This window comes from Hirundo rustica, chromosome 10 (assembly GCF_015227805.2).
Source record: "Hirundo rustica isolate bHirRus1 chromosome 10, bHirRus1.pri.v3, whole genome shotgun sequence".
Lineage (NCBI taxonomy): Eukaryota > Metazoa > Chordata > Aves > Passeriformes > Hirundinidae > Hirundo > Hirundo rustica.
In genome coordinates, this window is record NC_053459.1 from 10,000,155 (window position 1) to 10,018,814 (window position 18,660).

Below are 18,660 nucleotides of genomic sequence, written 5' to 3' on the forward strand. Positions count from 1 at the left end.
AACATTTTGCCAGTTTCTGGGTGAGTTCTTTGATTTAAGTTGAATAAGTTGAAGTAATGGTGATAAGTATTGAGATTTTAGGGCTCAGTTGCAAGTTGCCACGAGCAATAGTTTTAGAAATCACAGCTTTGCAGCATATCTTTGCCTTCCCTATCTCTTTCTCCTGGTAACCAGATGTACATACTGTAGTTCTTATCCAGCTCCAGCCATATTTTACAGACTCTCAGACATTTTCATTGAGGCAGGACAGAGTTTGAAGCTACCTTGATTTAATTATTTCCATGGAGGCTGCCTGCCCAGGATGGTGCAAACTGCAGCTCTCTGGCCCTTGATTCTATTAGAGTACATGCCTGTGTATTTGCAGTTTTACATTTCGAAACACATATTTTGTTAAAAAACTAGAACAGTGTAGCTTTTTAGGATAAGCTTTTTTCTTTAATTAGCAACTTAAAACTCCATTTCAGTAGAAATCAAAAATTCTCCTAAGTATGGACATACCTTGAACACCTTTAAAGCCTGGGGGACCTGGGCTTCCAGGATATGGTGATGTAATGCAGACAGTTTCACCTGAAGCAAGAGGGAGAAGAAATTGGCCTATTTGATTTTAGATTAACTGGAGTCTGAATACTTGCTGTAATATTTATGGGGACCTGCTCAACCACATGTGAAATGACTGTTTTTACACATTGTTATTTTCATATTACTGAAGTTTTGATGGGGAATCTTAAAATATTTTTTGATATTTCCTGTAGGACATTGGTAATATTTCAAATTGTTGTAATACAGTTGTATTTTTTAAAGACAAAGGATTTTTTTTAATTGTCATGGCAATTTGTTTTACAATACTCTCTATTGTAAGAATATTTTCATTTCAATTCTATCTGCAGCTATCAGTGCAGAATTTTTTTGCTAAGCATTTTTATAACCAAAAACCAGGCCAAGCTTTAAGTATAAATTGTATTTTTCTAGAAATTAATATTATTTTCACCCTAAATGAACAGCACTATATGTATACACACAGATATACATATAGAATAATACATTAATATAATGTATTATACATATTAAACCACAATGGATGCCACCAAACATCCAAACATGTATTTTATAATTTTATTATTAGCTTAAACTTAGAATTACCTTTCTGGCCTTTTGGGCCAGGTGGCCCAACATTACCCATATCACCAAAGTCTCCAGGGCTACCTCTGGCTCCTGGAGGCCCAGGAAGCCCCAAACCAGGCAATCCCATCTGGCCTTTTACCCCAGGAGGTCCCGGCAGCCCAAGGAATCCTTTATCACCCGGAATTGCTACTCCAGAATCACCCTGAAATAAAAATTCTCAGTAAGAAGTAACAAGAGCTAATTTCTCTCCTCTCTTTGATTATGAAAAAGCACGTTAGAGAATTATCTGGTGAAACACTTTCACAGTGGAAAGATTACATGGATGACGTTAGTATTTTTAAATATTCAAAGGTAATAGGAACAAAGGGGTTTGTGTATTTTTTGTTTTCTGGCCCCATAATATTGGCACACAGTATATGCTGAGATTATAATCAGGAAAGCCAAAATAAACAGTAATACTTACAAGAAACTAATTTTTAATGGATAAAAACTTTCATAATCTTTCATAAGATAATATGTTAATTGAAAAAATCTGGGGAAGTCAAACATACCTCAGCTCCTTTTTCCCCTGGCAATCCTAGTTCTCCATCTCTGCCATCAAGACCTCTTTGGCCTGGAAATCCTGGAAGCCCAGTTGGTCCTCTTTCACCTTTTAATCCTTAAAATATTTTTTTGGGAAAAAAAAATAATATTTGCAGTAATTTTAGGGGGAGGAGATATTTCTGCTTAAGGAAATACTGGGTAGCTGTTGATTCTATCTTCAGGATAATGCCCAGCCCTTGAATTCACACTCCTTAACAAGGCATTTTAGGCTTAGGAAGGAAGTTTTTTGTTGGATACCTGATGGAACAATTTGGTCTCTCTGTAAAAGACATGTTCACAGGCACCACAGGAACATGGCTTTTGTCCGTGCTATATAGAGACTTAAAATATTTTACTATTGAAACAGGTCACAGATTTATTCTTTATTTCAGTGAAGTCAGGATATAGCAGTGTCATATGATGCAGAATATTTGCATCAATATTTCCCAAAGGTTTTTATTCTTTTCCCCCTGTGGATTTCTCTTGCACCAATGTTTATGAAAAAGTAACTTTTGCATCAAGGACAGTAAAACTATTCTAACACATATTTATTCTGATTCAAGATTCATTCTGCTGTGTCAAGAAATCCTTTGCAAATAAAAGCAAATGTTTTCCCCTGCTCCAACATCTGTAAAAAACCCACAGGCATCCAAAGCTAAGCTAACTTTTTATAAACAATGAGAAGGACAATCTTCTGTGAATAACTATTTTAGCCTTTCTAACTAAGCTTTGCCATCAGATTGCTGTAATTTATTGTTCTCTGTTTCTTTTTCTTCTGCAAATCATAACCATAACTGTGGAGAGGTTTTGATCTATTTAATTACAAGAATTCCAGTTGTGCAATTGGTGGCCTATTGTTTCTCTTTAATGCCTGGTCAAGAGTAATTTTTAGAAATAGGAGAGGAATCTGAATAGTCATTGAGACTGAGGTTTTCCCAAGAAGGATGTTGGTGGCCTGATCTGAGATAACAGCTATTATATTGGTATATGACAATTCAGGAGGTAGCTTCTCTACAATAATATTTCTTCATGATTTCAGTGTTTGTATTCTGCTTAGTCTTTGCTGTACAGACCTCTGGAAGACCCCAATTATCAACTGCATGATGTGAAAAGTCATTTGCTGGCATTAATAACATGCTGTTTTATGGCTCAACTATAGAGAAAAAACCACAAAACACCGTGTTGATCTTGTGTTTAGAAAGAAGAGATGGTACCAAGAGAGCAGTTTGGATATATATGCCCTCTAGGTTTCAGTAACTTACTGAGCTAATGGATTTAGTAAAGAGTAAATTAATGTTTTTCTCACACTATTGCCTAGACATCGTACAGAAAAACAGAAAGGTTAATGGTAAAATGTGTGTTTACCTTTTATTCTAACTCTTCCTGGATCACCCTTCTCTCCTTTTTCCCCATGCTGTCCAGCAGAACCAGGAGTCCCCTTATTATTGACAAAGAAAAGAGTTGTCAGTTATCTCCAGCAAGGAATCAAAGTGGGAATTGAAGGGAAAATTAGATGGTTTCCCCCAAAAAGACCAATTAAAGTCACCAAAAGGATGCCCTTGTCTCTCTTGATGGTAAAAAGAGGAGTGTGGATGGCGCATGGCCTTTTCAGGCTGACTCTGCCACCTGCACAGATACACAACTTAAAGAAATTGTAATGGCAGAAGCACTGGGCCCATGGCTGCACAGCCATGGGACTGCAAACATGAGAATATCAAGAAATGATTCATTAACTCTTCCCACTGCACAGTGCACTGAGGAAGGGAATCTCTGGAGGGTGGTGACTGCTGGATGAGGCTGTCCTCCCAGAAGGGAACACAGCAGGAAGTAAGTGATGCTTTTTCTTCTGAATGAAAACCCACAAAGCCATCAATAAAAAAATTCATCCAGTTAGGTACATTATATTCTTAGGCGAATATATGGCTTGTCAAGTTTAGAGGGGAAAATAAATACTTTCCTATATTTTTACGCTGATTTTTGCTTTCAGCTGTCCAAGCAGGGTGCAATTTTCATATCATCATTGGTCAAGGTCTGATCTTGCAACAGTATACGTGGATCAATACATTTAACCATGTGAAATTTACACATTCACTATGTAAAAGGCCACTGAGGTACAGAAACTGGGGTATTATTTAGGAATCTTCCACTATTACTCAAAATATTTCCCTTAAAAATAGGTGGAGGAAAACCAGTTTGTAATGTGGTTGACAATTTTAAATCAGTCAGCAGGCTTCTGAAAAATGTGTATCTGAAACTAGAAGTGACTATTTGTTACAATGTCTAGGTATTCAATTAAGCAGTGAGAATTAGTGTCTGAAAAGAAAATGAAATATTTGAGAAGAAAAGAGAGCAGAAAAATGAAGAAAACCCATCCATTAGATCAAAGCACTTCTGTACTGAAATGAATGATTTCCTTTCAAAGTGATTGCTTTGTCCTTGTTTCTCAATTAAGCAACCTAAGAACAGCAAAGTTCAGGACAAGGCTTCAAGCCTTGCTTCAGAACTACAAGGGTTAAAACATACTCTCAAAAGTAACAAAAACATCAGAATCACATACACCACTCAGGTAATAGAGTTTTAAGGAGAAAAAAAAAATAAAAGAGAGCAAATGTAAACCTTCAAATGAAACTGTTGGAGCTTGAATGAGAGCCCTTCCACCTCCACCTTAGACTCACAATGGATTTGTTTGTTTTGTTTTTTCTTTTGAAAGAACATGGTCTGGAAACTTTTAAACAATTCCTTACGTGAAAAAAAGTTCTTTGCTATTAAAACAAACCCAAATCTCAAAAAAAAAACCCTCAAAAAACCCAAAACAAAACAAAAAAAACCAACCAAGAACAACAACAAAAGACACAAAACACCTCTAAATATGCCTCTCAAATCAACCCAAAAACCCAGCCATAATGCAACAGTTATAAAGCATTGTAACTACATTATAATTACTATATTTTCAAAGAAAATCGTCTCTCACACAAGAAAGTGCATTAAAACCCCTTCCATTTGGCATCATTTTGGCATGCAGCATCCTGGATGTACATTCTGTATGTCAGACCGGAAGAAGAAGATGAAAATCACAGCAAGACCAATAAATTATCATATAGTGTATTCATAAAGCAGTTAGATTAAGTGGTGTTTTGAATTATTTCTCACTCTGGGGACTAAGATAAACTATACGAAGCACATTAAAGAAAGTAAGTCTGCTCCCAAAAGTAAAAGTTTGTCTTACTTAGACTGTAATAAGCTAAAGTAGATAAAAGTTCCAGATAGTTTCCCAGAGCACTTTCTTCACCATTCTGCTTAAATGCCTCCTGAGTTGAAGGGTAACTTGATGTTGTTTAGTGAAGCTCATGAAAATTACTCACAGGGAGTCCTGGTGATCCCACTGCACCAGATAAGCCTGGGTCGCCCTTTTCTCCATGTCTTCCAGGGTATCCCATCTGTCCTTTCCTTCCTTCAGTACCTGGAGGTCCTGTCACACCACGGGGACCAGGAGGACCAGCACTACATGAGCAGAGGCCTTGGCTTCCTACAGGAAAGTGTCAAAATTACATCGAAACAGTTGCAAAATTAATACACAAAAAATAATGCTGTCCTCTTTCTTTTGTGTGTGCGTAGTGCACAGACCATTTTATCTCATGTTATCTCACCTGGAGAGGATTATCAGTCTCCCCTTACAGTGCTGAGTAACTCTGCACTAAAAGGACTCTGCTGATTCAGAAGCCCCTATGCCAACAGACCATCTAACTCTGTACTTTCATGGGCCACATCCTCCAAGTTACCATGAACTTCTTGCACATTTAGATTTGACACTCCTGGCAAAGGTGTCACACTCAAATTGTTATCCAGGGCAACTTACCCTTCTCTCCTTTTGCACCTTTTCTTCCTGGAAGGCCTATCTGACCTTTTGCTCCAGGTTCTCCAGGGATCCCTCTGTCAGTACAGATTATACCTTTGAAAAAACAAATTTTCAAGCCAGTATAAATCTGGTTTACTTTATCCACAGCCTAGGCCATGTGTCTTCTTCTCCCTTCTCTTGTTATTCTCACATGAAAAGTTAGAGATTTTATTAAATGCTTTACAAGTTGCTGCTTATAGATGATACTGCAACAGACATGGCGAGAGTTGATGTTCACACATCGCTTCTCATTGCCACTGCTACTTTTTTCTACTTAGAAATTTACTTTTTTCTTCTCTAAAGGATGCAGATTTGGGTTTCCTCCTCAGTATTTTTCAGATAGTATATTCTTAATAGAATTTTAATATGTGTGTTACTTTTCTGGGCTTAAATCACCCAGAAAATGATGGAAATGTTGAAAGCTATTAGGAAAAATATGTTTTCAACATCCCATGTAAACTTTGAAATAGCTGTGAAAATGCACTTTTCACTTCTCTGTATTTGCAGCACCAACAAAAGCACTGGATCTATTAATCTGCAGAATTCTATTCTTGTTATATAAATTGCTATTGAACCTACTGGGTAGTCCAGGTAAGCCTTGTCTTCCTGGCTGCCCTGGTAGGCCTGGTGGTCCAGGAAATCCCGGTCTTCCTGGGATTAATTCACCTGTCCCAGGCAAACCAGGGTCACCTTGAAAACCTTGAGGTCCTGGTGCCCCACTTACTCCTGGCAGGCCAGGAAGACCTAGAAAAAAAGAAAGGTAAACAGCCCATACAGCATTAATGTGAGATATCAAGGAGGAAACTCCAGATCATTCAGGACTTTCCTGAAAAACAGCTTCTATATAATTAATGCTTGAATCCAAACCCTTAGGTTTTTCAGGATCCACAAAAAATGAGGTTCCTGCTGTAGACTTTCAAATGCTTCTTTTCCTCTCTTCTCCAGACATCCCAGTTACTCCAGCTCCTCATACCGAGCAAAGCCATTCTCAACACATCCCTTTACATCTTTTTGAGATGGAGAGCAGAAATTTTAAGCACAGCACTCTAGACACAGTTATACCATGGGTTTACCATGGTAGTATTCTCCTTGGTCTTTTGTTCCTTTTCTAGTCATTCCTAACATTCTGCTTGGATCATTTTGTTTCTTTTTCTGGCTATTAAGTGCTGAGTTAATATTTTTACTGAACAGTCTTTACAGTTAGTGACTTGCATCAAGCAAGGACAAAGAACAGTTTTCTTTCAGCTGCTTTCTTTCCTTCTGGTGTGTAGTTCACATTTATCCTCTGCTTCTCTTACTTGTTCCATCATATCCTGGTCTTCCTAGAAGGCCTGATGGACCAATGGGTCCAACTGACCCCATTTCACCAACGGGACCTGGAAATCCAGGATCTCCTCGTGGACCTACAGAGAATTACAGAAACATAGGTGAGTTGAACACCTTATGGAATTGACAGCTTAAATCTAAATTAAGCTGCAACCAAAATTATAATTTGGAAACTACACAGAAGTAAAATAATTTATGAAACATTTTAAAATGTGTAACAATTTAATTTTAAGGTGGGAGGATTTGGTAGCTTTTCTATGGATTCCAGCCCATTTCAGGAGCAGATTTTTAACTCTTCATCACTTTGTAGAAGTATGTTTGTGCTACGTATTACAAAATGCTGAGAAAAATGTTTGCCCCAAATAAACATATGCAGCATTTAAAATAAATATGGATCTCATGTTATGTGCTTTGTCTGTAAACACAGGGAAGGCATTTCAGGATCACCTTAGCTGAAATTATCCTGATTTTTAAAAGTATATTTTCAAAATTGCTACAAATAATGAAATTTAAAATTGCAATTACATACTTATAAAGAAAACCTGAATCAGATGAAACCAATTTCATTAAATTGGGAAAAGAAAATATTGGCAGTAGTTCTATTCTCTGTTATGCTAAAGGCCTCTTTTTCTGAAGACTGTATCCACTCACACCCCATGCACATAACTGAATGTTATTTGAAATATTAAGCATGGGGTTGTTTGTTGTACAGGCTGGAAACCATGAAAGTCTATGAAAAAAAAATTAATTTATTTTAGGATGAGGCCCCTATTTAATGGGGAGGTTCTGCTGAGTTGGGGTTTTGTTGTAACTTACTTCTGTGATCACAAAGAATTTCTAGTGCTGCACCAGAAATACAATTTATGATGAGCTCACTGTTGAAATGTCCTCACAAAACAAACTCTCCAAGTATTAGATGCAAAACACAACCTTGCAGGCAACAGACCTGGTTTTTCTGCACTGCCTTCTGCTCTGAGATAAGAATTTCCATACATCTTTTCACCAATTAGATAAATAAAATGGGGATAAAGGGAACTGGGACATTAAAACCCAGCCTGAGGTTTAGGGAGGAAGGCAATAAATCAACAGGTCTTCTGTTGGGGGTACTAGTCCCAGGACTCTGCCTCTGCTATGCAACAGGAAGCTTTATTGTAGTCTAAAATCTGTGTGTTGTGGCAATACTGAAAACAAGAATCCTAAATTACAATGGGAAGGCAAGTTTTCTTATTTGTTGTCCATTAACAAGCATAGGCTTATTTTTCATAGATTTTTTGTAGATATGCTTAGGTCCAATAACAAGGGAGTCCTACAGATCTAGTTGTGACTAGATCTTGTGTGCATAAAGATCTTGCACACAAACATTTAATGTGACATTTGTACATTTAACATAGTTCCAGGAAGATCAGCGAGACACACACAAAAATGTGGCCAAACCCACAAACACAGGCTGTGGCCACCAGGAATCTTTTAGGATTCCGTCCCCTGCACCCCGAGTGACCACTTTCACACACCTTGGCAAAACTTCACATAGTATAAAGACTAGTCAAAAATAAAAATAACCTTTTATAGGAGGCAGTGGAGTTCCAACAGCTCCAGGAGGACCTGGGGGCCCTTTCTCTCCTGGATCCCCCTGTAAGAGCCCAACAATAATTTTTTTAATATACAAATATAAGGTGTACTAGAATGTAACTGAGTATTTCAATAATGGGGAGGTATTTAAGGATTTGACACACACCACCCAGGAAACTTGATTTTGACACTTTATAGTATTTAAAACCAAGCAAAAAGATTTAAAATAATCATTATCTTTCAGGATGCCTGTGGCTAAACACTAACATACCCATCATACACATCTATTTGACCCTTCAGAATATGTGACTGTTCTATTTGATTTAATTTATTGTAAATATGACTCAACTACAGTAAATCAGTATCCATTTAACCGAGATATTTAAACCACCAGTCTGTAATTAAAATTACAGAAATTCTGTATCAGAATTAGGAAATTACTTCTATAACAGATAAGCATAAAGAAAAACATTTTCACAGTCTAACAGCTATTATCAATGGTAAGAGATACTCAAAGCTCTTATAAGAAGTTTAAAACATCTGCATTAGGGAAAGATAAAAGTACTTACTAATGGTGAGGAAAATCACTTCTGCTTGGAGGATTTCTAAATTAACTTGGATTTTGATACTCAGAATTGCAAGTGAAGTGGTCTTTAGGGAAGACTTTTATGTGGCAAACTGTATTAGACCTTTTGCTTTGTAGATTAGAAATCAGCTCTCCTTTTTCAACAAATGGGAACTGAGAAAACAAGAACGTCAGTGTGGGAACTGCGTAGTGAGGCTGCATTCCCAGGACTGGACTGCAGGGCCTTTTAGGACACGGACAAGGAAAACTGGGACTGCAAAACTGGATACCCATTCTTGCACAAGTGAAAACAAGGCCTCTATGCCTCTTTCTTGGTGTTTTTTTTTTTTTAAATGGTGTTTCTACAGTAATTAGACAGTTCTGTCACTGACTGCTGCCCTCTTGATCTCTGGCCTCCTCCTTTGACTGTATCTTGCAGAATGAAATATCCTTGTGTCATCTTTGGTTCTTTTAAACAGGAACATAAATATGTCTTCCCTAATGACACAGAAAGAAAAGGTAAAACTAGCATTTTGCCTCCTCTGACAAACTTAGAAAGGATTTTGAGCTTTAAAATTAATTTAATGATGATAATCAAAGATTTGTATAATAGATGCATTTGGCCCAAGCCTTATATCATCTTCATGCTGATTTTAAAATGACACAACCAGAGCACAAGAAAGAGCTGAAGAGTAATGAGCCAATGTCAAACATGTCTGTTCTTAGTATTTCAAGTAATAAATTCCAGTTGTGGGCTCTGAAAATCTGGTTTTGGCTGTTAGGGCTAATGACCCTCTCTGGCTGGCAGCTGCCTATTTGCTGTGTTTTCACCACTGTCACAATCCGATGTGATGCCATAGACCTGCTTGGATTATTTTGTCAACTGATACTGCTTTTTCTTCCCATAAAAACTTCCAGAGACTCAGCTTGCCACAATATATTAAAAAAAAAAAAAAAGTGTCGCCACCATCCAGTTTAAGCATTAAAATCTATGGCAACAATTTCTTGAACTCCACTCTTTGCTTTTAGCAACAGTTAGCATTTTTAAAAGATAAAATCTATTTTCCATGCAATTGGAGTTTTTTTCTGAGTCCCTACACCTTAAATCTGAATGCATCTTAGATTTTCTATGAACATGTTTGTTTCAGGAAAATCTACACAAGGACAGTCTATTCCCAGGAGAAGTTTTAATCATATTCTTGTTCCTTCAGTGCATGTGATTTTAGTGGATCGTGAGCAACAGCTGGTGAGGCCAGCTGAACAGGGGATGCAGTCTGGATAGGTCTGCCCCTTTCAGGAATAATCAGATTTCTCCAATTGTTTCCCAATCAAAACTATGGAATCTGTGCAATCACTCAGGATTTTGGATATCTGTAGTAATTACCCTTTCTTTATTAAGTTGTGTCTATATTTGATTTGATTTCTTTTGCTCTGGGCACTAGCAATTGTAATTTCACCCTTCTGATTCATTACTGCAGGACTTCAACCCTTTCCCTAGCATAACCTACCAACAATTAATCATGTTTTTGTTTACTGTTCGTAATGTTACCTGATGGCTACTCAGGCTGTGGGCTAATCGATGGACTCTGAGGAATTCACTATTCTGTCTATAACAGGACTTATCTCAAGTTTGTTAATGAGGCCCCCGATTTAACCAATATGTACATCAGAGTGAGAACTTTTTAACAAGAGAACACTTAAGATTTGATTCTAGATTTTGGGAATATTGGACTGCAATGAATTTTCTGTTTAAATATGATATGCAATGTTTCAGTTTAATTAGCATCTTAATTTTATCACCCTGTTGTGAAGTTGATAATAGCCAAAGGGAAGGAAATGTAACATCTGTGGGCAATTCTTTCCCCCTGGGTAAGACCACATAATTAAAATCTTGGCTGAAGAAGCTGGTCTAGCATTCTCCTGGCAGTCTTACCTTTGAAAGGTAAGTCTGTGACTAAACCAGATGTTTTTATTGCACTTTTACTCATTTACTTTATGTGTTTATAATTTCTCATTTGAAAACATGCTTTGAAAACCTGTTTGTTGCTCTATATTTGTGTGTTTTCTACTGTGTCTTTAGCCGTATACTAGTTATGACAAGATTGCACCAGGCAGTTTACTTCTTTATGTCACCACAGATTATGTAGAGTGTGTTCCAATCTTAACCTTTAGTTTATAACAGAGGTGATTTTTGGGTAAATCTCTTGAAGAAAATTTACTGGCTTATATGCACCTTTCAAAAATTATTTCAGAGGGAAATAAACACTCCTTGGCTTTTGTATTTCAGAATATTGAAGCCAAGTTCATAAGCATCACAATTTCTGCAATAATGTTTGTCCTCTGTACTGTAATAATAACTTTGATGAGCTTTTTCAACCTTGGTGTCTCTACTGATGATTCTGTCACCCACCTTCTGCATCGCAGCATTTCACTTCTCCTCTTGCTCATACACTGCTGACCACTTGTACCCTATCCCAGGACTCCTTAGGCCTTCCCCCCTGGCTAGACTCACTGCTGCTTTGCTCCCTCTAGGGTAGCATCCAGAACTGCTTTTTTCTTCTGAGTGTGCTTTAGCATTGTAGATTCCAAAGGAAATGTAATAGTTCCCTTCATTCAAGTCTTTATTGTTACTCAGAATTACAATATGATCCAGCAGTCAGAATTTCATTGGGTTTGCAGCCTGCAGAAGAAAATTCCATAAACTTTTGTCCTGAAATGTCACTAGACTGAAACCTGGTTCTTCTGAAATTGTTTTTAGCATCTCTTACACACTTTAAATATTCTCCTGTTTTAGTGCTTAGCCCCGGGATGTGACACCTACACTTCTAACCCTAATGGAAAGCAGCAGGTATTGTAAAACAAAAGACAGTTAGTGTCCTCTAAGTGAGCCAAAGTAGGAAATGTTTAAACACAGCTGGTGTGAAGGAGTCCACTTCCTTACCACTCTGGTAAACATCTTGGAATAATTACTTAAGTGATTGAACATATGCCAAGAGATTTTGGTAAATCATGCAAACAATGGAATTTTGCCACCTCATTTGGGGCTGGTTTTCATCCTCATTTATAGGATCATACTATTAACCAAATAGCAGCTTCCTTTACCTCCCATACCTCCCTAGGGAATGCAGCTCAACATGAATACCTTGCAGAGCACTACACTTCATGGATTGGGTAGCTATCCTGGTATACTTATAGGTAACTACTGGAATTAACAACTCCTATGGTATGTAAAATAGAATTCCCACTCTTACATGCACTAGCTAGGAATGTTTTCTTACATTGCTATTTACTACCATGGTAATGAATAACTATAGCTATCATGAAAATAGTAAATCTTTAAAGAAATTACGACTGTGTAAAGGGAAATGGCCTGATAACTGGGTACCTTTGGGAGGAAATATAGGTACAAAGGGGAGTGGGATGTGAATGTGTGGTCATTTTTTTACCTGTATGCCTGGATAGCCAGGTTGTCCAGGAAAACCAGCAAATCCTGTTTCACCCTGGAAAGGATCACATAAATTCAATTTGGTTAATCTGTTAAGACATAATTAATTGAGCAAAACCCAGTAAGGCAGTCATATAGCACTGTCATGTTATAATTGTGTCCACAGCTTGTTTCAGAGAATTCACTGGGTTTGCACAGGAGGCGGTGTTTCACAGACTCTCCTGTATTGGAAAATTCACAGCATGTATTGCCAGGTTATTCAGACAGTGCTCAGCAGAGTCAGCGAAGCTGGGGCACAGAATAAGCTGGAATACATACCAGCAGACTCTGATAGACTGTCTGCTTAATACAGCTGAAATTGGTTTGCTGCCTGCTGAATGACTCTCTTAAACTACTGCATGGAAAGCAGCTGAACATCAGCTCTCTTCTCTTTTTATGATTTTCTAATATACTCATCCAGCCAGTACTCAAACTCTTTAGGTAGGCAGGAGTGAAAAACAAAGTGAAAAGTATTCTTGCAGATAAAACAGTCACCTGGACTATAACTCTAGATGCAAATATTTATACATTGATCTGATTTATGAACAGCATGATCACTACCTGAACTAGAGTTGGGCAAGATACAGATCTGTATACATACATCTATTGTTCTTTATTCCAGTAAGATGTTGTAAGTTCATAAGTAAAATTTAGCAGACTTAGCATCACTGGAACTTCTCAAGCCAGAAGCATGAACAAAACATGCATGCACCACAAAATTACACAAATAATGTCACCATAAAAAACAAAGTTAACATGCTGCATAACTTTTCTCTTATGCTGTATGTGTTCCACTGACTTTTCGTCCTTCTTCGAACTTCAGATTCCATTAGCAAATTTCAGACAAATTTCAAAGAGTGGCAGAAATTCAAAGACACAGAGTTCATACAGCTTCTGTGGCAACAGGCAGCAGAAGAGAAAAGAAGGAATGCAATCTGAGCTGTGAAGTATGTGGAAATTCCAAATCTGCATAAATCCACAGAAAACAAAATCTCACTGATCCCACTGTTCAGGAAGCTGCTTATACTTTCTGCCTTCATACCTTCATTCCAGGAAAACCAGCAGGTCCATAAGAACCAGGATGACCCTAATAAAAGCAAGTAGACTGTAAGCTAAAACAGTAAAAGCTTATTTAAAATTAAACCTATTCAGAACTGCTGATAGTTAATATTACATAGATAAATATTACTTGGGATATCTTCCAACAACTTTGCAAAGCTTTTGCTAATAGTTTCTATGAGAAATGGACAAGAATTAGAACTATAGACCAAAGCAAGCCACTGAGGTTTTCACGTAATTTTTTTACCATATTGCATCAAGCACAGTAAGTGGAATGCTGCTCCACTTCAGCACTGTTAGGCAAACCAAGTACAAGTAAAGTTGCTGTAAAAAAACTGTCATCAACACGTATGGAGAACATTAAAATTATTATGTTAGTACTGTGCTATTCCAGGGCAGCTTTGTGCTGGTCTTAATATTTAGAGGATAACTCTACAGATTTACTTTCTTTCCAGGGAAAGTCTGTATGAGCTTATGTTTAAGTCTGAGACAGGGTAAGTCCCAGGGCAAGTCTCCTAAATATTCCATACAAGGAAGCATGACAGATTAGTTAAAAAAAATCCTTAGAGTCTTTTTTGAAATTGCAAACCTTAACTGCCTAATTATAGTGAATTTGTGATACAATTTTTTCTGCAACTTTCTTACCCGCAATCCAGGGAATCCAGGAAGGCCTTTTTCACCCTTTTCTCCTCTCCCAAGTGTGCCCTAGAGCAATCGAAATAGGTTTTTTTAACCAAGATGCTCAGCGAAGTGTGCCATAAATTTTTAAAGTTGTGCATGTTTATTAAATGATCTATACATTACATCAGTGGATCTTATTTCACTTGTGAGGCTCAGTCACTGAGATTGCCTTCACACAGCATCACCAGCAGTGCCTAAGTAGCTCCAGCTACTTGAGGAACCTGCTCTGGTCTCTTCTCTAAACTTCATATTATTTCAGCAGTTGAATTTGTATTTCTTTTTTTAAGTTCTGGGCATTATTTGAGCTGCTTCAGTTGATTTCTCTGTTCCTGCTTATGACTAACAAGTGCATGTATTATGATCTACATAGACAACTAGTACTGGAGCATGCATATAAAGCCCATCTTTTTCAATGTAAATCTGATAGAAAAAGATTAGCTTTGTTCTCTTTTCCAGTGCAAACTAATAGTGGTCTTTTTGTGATGGAAAATTAACTTCTGAAATAGTGCTGGACTTACAACTCAGAAATGTGATGTTCGTGCTTCTCATTTCTTCTCTTCTGCTACAAAACTAAGTAAGTTTTTAACATAAACTAGAGTCATTCTTTTGTCTCCAATTATCCTGTTTTTCTGAGATCTGACAACTTCCTGCCCATGGATTTTCCTCATCTGGCACTTCAATGTTTAAATTGATCACGTTGACAGAAAGAAAAGAAAATGTAAAATAGACAGTAAAGAGCAATTCTTTCTCCAAACAGGTGGCTCTGGCTTCTCTACCCTTGGGGATATCCAGAGTGTCAAGTTAAAGTCTTTATTCAACCTTTTGTGGTAAATACACATCATGCCCCATTAGGAACACATTCAGATCATCTGTTTCTCTTCTTGAGGAAAAATAATCTGTACTTGTATTTTCTTCACAGTTGCAATCCATTATGTCAACAGCCCAACTGGCAACAACACTGACCTTTTGCTACCAGGCAACACTCACTAGGTATGTATAAAACAGACTCAGAAAGATTTTCCAAGGGGTTTTGAAATATTTTTGCTTTCACACTGATTTAGGTGGTGATTAAATTTCACAGCAAAAAATGCTGTGCTTTAGACATAATAACCACAGAAGGACTTTGCCAGCACCATAGGAAAAAAAAGTCCCATTACTTACTTTGGGTCCACGTGGCCCTCTGTATCCTGTTACCCCAGGTAATCCTTTTTGGCCCTACGTATAAAAGGAAAGTTTTCGTGTATATTAATATGCAGGATATGGCTATGTGCTGGTTAACTTTTTTTTAAGTCCTACTCTGAATTAGAAATTCTTACAGAAAGATAGGTTTGTCTTGTGCCATTCTTGCAAAAAATTACATCTCAGGATTGTATTTGTCAAGTTGAGCACTGTTAAATATGATGACAAATTAACACCTTTTGTCCTTTGAACAGCTGAGCTCCAGGAGGTCCAACTAACAGCGGTGACCCAGGCGGCCCAGGCATTCCGATGTCACCCTGTGGAAGCCAAAACAACAGCAGAGATGTTCCAAGCAGTATTTCAGTGACACTCAGCTTGTTTTCCTGTTGTACCACAGCACTGCATATTTCTGTACTCACTGAAAATGTACTAATTACCTGCAGATGAAGGTTTGCACTGAGATCTGTAAGCCTCTTTACCATCTGCCCAGATAAGTAAAGTGGGCAATCTAATCTTCTCCTGAGTCATTAAAAATAATGTTACAGCTAAGGAAATAAATGAGAAGGCCTGGCTCCTGCTCCAAATCTGCTGTGGAGACAGTCATTACACGACTGTCAAATCTGCTATGTGTACATAGAGTCTCTCATGTTCTAGACCAAAGCCTTTGAGCACAAGACTTTGTGAATGTGAAATGCAATTATTGATTTGTTACAGAAAGTTGTGTGTGTTAGACACTTGCACAAATTCTAACAACTGATTGGACCAATTCATGGAAGAAATATCAAATATTCCCCATTGTTTCTATATATCCTGAGTATGCTAATATAGATGGAACTGTTATTATGTGCTTCTTACACCCTTTCCTTGACATCTGCTCTGCACTTAGCAAGAGATGAGATTCAGGGACTGATCTGGTCCAGCCCCTGTCACTAAGTAATCACAAATACTGTTGTGATTACCTAGGCAGTGTCTGTTCAGAATGTATGTAAATGCTAAGTAACACTGATTGTTGTTTTTCAAAATCTTCAGGATGCGTTTGATTCCTGCGTGCAGCTCACTGAAGGAATCACTTCTGCTCGGAATTAATTTATTCAATAACTTCTTCTGTTTAACATGAAAACATGTTAAACATGTCTTCATGTTAAACAGGAGACAAAGCCACAAATGAATGGGTTCCTGGGAACCCAAGACTCTATTATTCTTCTAACTCTACAGTAACAATATATTTAACATTACTAGTTTTCTTACCGGCTCCCCTTTTTGTCCATCCACTCCAATCCCTGGATTTCCCTAATTGGTAAAGAATGGACACAGTTTCAGCATGATTAGAAAATACTAACATTAGTTTAATCAAGTAACCCTTTTGAAAAACTTGATAGCAAATAAACATAAGGAACATTTCAAATAGTTGTATGAATTGTTATTTCACTAACAGCTTCAGAAGTTATTACCTACCTGTTCACCTGGCAAACCAGGGTAACCTGGAATACCCTTTAAAAGAGAATGAAGACAAGTTAATATGTCTGATTTAGACACAGCTTTTGAAAATTATTTCCTCTTGCTTACAAGACCTAGAGGTAGAATTTTCTCTTGGGGTGTATCTATTCCAAAGTGCAATTTACTTCACTTGGTCACTGCTTTCAGCAGCGCTGACCTCTGGTTTCCCCATTCCTGTCTCCCACAGGTGATCTTGGGAAAAGGGATTAAGCAGAGAGCACCAGGAGTATTTCTGCATGACCACAGACTGCCAGGATGCAATATGTTCACGCAGACATTGGAAAGAACAACATATTCCTCAACTTCCAAACTCATAAGGTAAAGCAAAAATCTATCTTATCACCAGCCTCAAAAATTATTTTAGGCTTGATTCACATTAAGGCAAGTTCTAAAATGGTTAGACAAGAATGAATGCATATCCTAAGGCAAGGCTGTATAACTGTGGTGATCTTACAGGCAAGCCTGGATGGCCTGGGTATCCAGATGGGCCCGTTGTACCTCTTGGCCCTCTAGGTCCCTGGAAAAGACAGAAAAAGGTCTTTTTGTGAACACAGAAAGGAGTTGCCCTTTTCTACGCAAACCCACCCCCTCCAAAACTGCTTGGACTCAGCATACTGGCCACTGGATTCCACCCATGGCCCAAAACTTACACCATACGTGAAATCTCCCTGCGGTTAGAGCAGCCCAGCACCAGTTCCTGGGTAATACTGGACAAGGGACAGTTCTATGTTATTAATTCACTTTGTAAGCAATTGTGCTATGATGCAAGGACTTGATAAAATTCATCAGTGAACACCTTTTTGAAGGGTACAACAAGAGGAACCCAAAGCCATCAAGAATGTGATTCAGCAACAAAATTAAACTCTTTTTTCATGTTCTTGTGGCTGGAATATGATAGAGTGCTCCTCATTCTTGAGAGACCCATCAGATACTGTAGAAGATTTCACATCTTGAATTTCACAGAGAAAGTATTCAGGAGTACCATGGCAACAGCTGCTCCACACACATCTAATGCAGGTAAGGATGGTCTTTTTATTCCCTTTCAGCCAGCATGAACTGGCCATGAGAATAGACTATACAGACTTGATGCTTCCCAGACTTTATTCTGGAATTTTGCTATTTAAGGCAGGGAGAAACCCCAAAATTTCTTACCATACTAAGGAGAAAAAAATCAAAGATCTTCAAGACAACAAGCAGTTACAGAACCCACTGACTACTTACAGGCACGCCAGGGGGTCCAGGGTCACCTCTCTCTCCCTGTAATGACAATCATTTAGTAAATGAGCCAGCTCAAGCTTTCTCGTGGCTATTTTCTAACTTTACAGATATCAAGTTCATGAACTATCTGTTAGAGTAGTATATGTGGTTTGTTTGGTTTTTTGTTGGTTTGGTTTTTTTTTTGTTTTTTTTTTTTTTTTTACTTGGTTTTATTAACTAGTGAGGAATAATGGAACAATTAAATTTACCATACATGTTTTCCTACAATAGAAGATTTTTTTCACAATCAGATACTTACTGGAAGTCCTTTTCCAAAACGTGAAACATACACTGAATTTCCTTTTTCTCCTTTTTGCCCTGGAATTCCCTTTAAAGAAAAAGAGTCTTTTAAAACATGATCCACTTACTGATACCCTACATTTCCATGGAGACTGTATGATAACTTCACAGGCTGTGACTTTCTGGTGCCCCTGTATCACAAGC

The 18,660-nt window shown here is 37.7% G+C and overlaps 1 protein-coding gene across 6 annotated transcripts in view; it reads right to left on the minus strand.

Moving 5' to 3' along the window:
- Positions 1 to 18,660, minus strand: part of COL4A4 (collagen type IV alpha 4 chain) — a 68,978-nt gene that overhangs the window by 28,604 nt on the left and 21,714 nt on the right. For all 6 annotated transcript variants that reach the window (XM_040074570.2, XM_058421991.1, XM_058421989.1 and 3 more), the window contains 19 exons: positions 18,476 to 18,544; positions 18,181 to 18,216; positions 17,414 to 17,476; positions 16,918 to 16,953; positions 16,711 to 16,752; positions 15,699 to 15,779; positions 15,445 to 15,498; positions 14,248 to 14,307; positions 13,586 to 13,630; positions 12,506 to 12,559; positions 8,486 to 8,555; positions 6,898 to 7,002; positions 6,179 to 6,343; positions 5,561 to 5,653; positions 5,067 to 5,230; positions 3,070 to 3,142; positions 1,674 to 1,780; positions 1,141 to 1,324; positions 499 to 567 (listed from right to left, as the gene is read on the minus strand). In XM_040074570.2, coding sequence (XP_039930504.1) covers positions 499 to 567; positions 1,141 to 1,324; positions 1,674 to 1,780; positions 3,070 to 3,142; positions 5,067 to 5,230; positions 5,561 to 5,653; positions 6,179 to 6,343; positions 6,898 to 7,002; positions 8,486 to 8,555; positions 12,506 to 12,559; positions 13,586 to 13,630; positions 14,248 to 14,307; positions 15,445 to 15,498; positions 15,699 to 15,779; positions 16,711 to 16,752; positions 16,918 to 16,953; positions 17,414 to 17,476; positions 18,181 to 18,216; positions 18,476 to 18,544 — 1,570 coding nt within the window. The remainder of the gene's footprint in view (positions 1 to 498; positions 568 to 1,140; positions 1,325 to 1,673; positions 1,781 to 3,069; positions 3,143 to 5,066; positions 5,231 to 5,560; positions 5,654 to 6,178; positions 6,344 to 6,897; positions 7,003 to 8,485; positions 8,556 to 12,505; positions 12,560 to 13,585; positions 13,631 to 14,247; positions 14,308 to 15,444; positions 15,499 to 15,698; positions 15,780 to 16,710; positions 16,753 to 16,917; positions 16,954 to 17,413; positions 17,477 to 18,180; positions 18,217 to 18,475; positions 18,545 to 18,660) is intronic.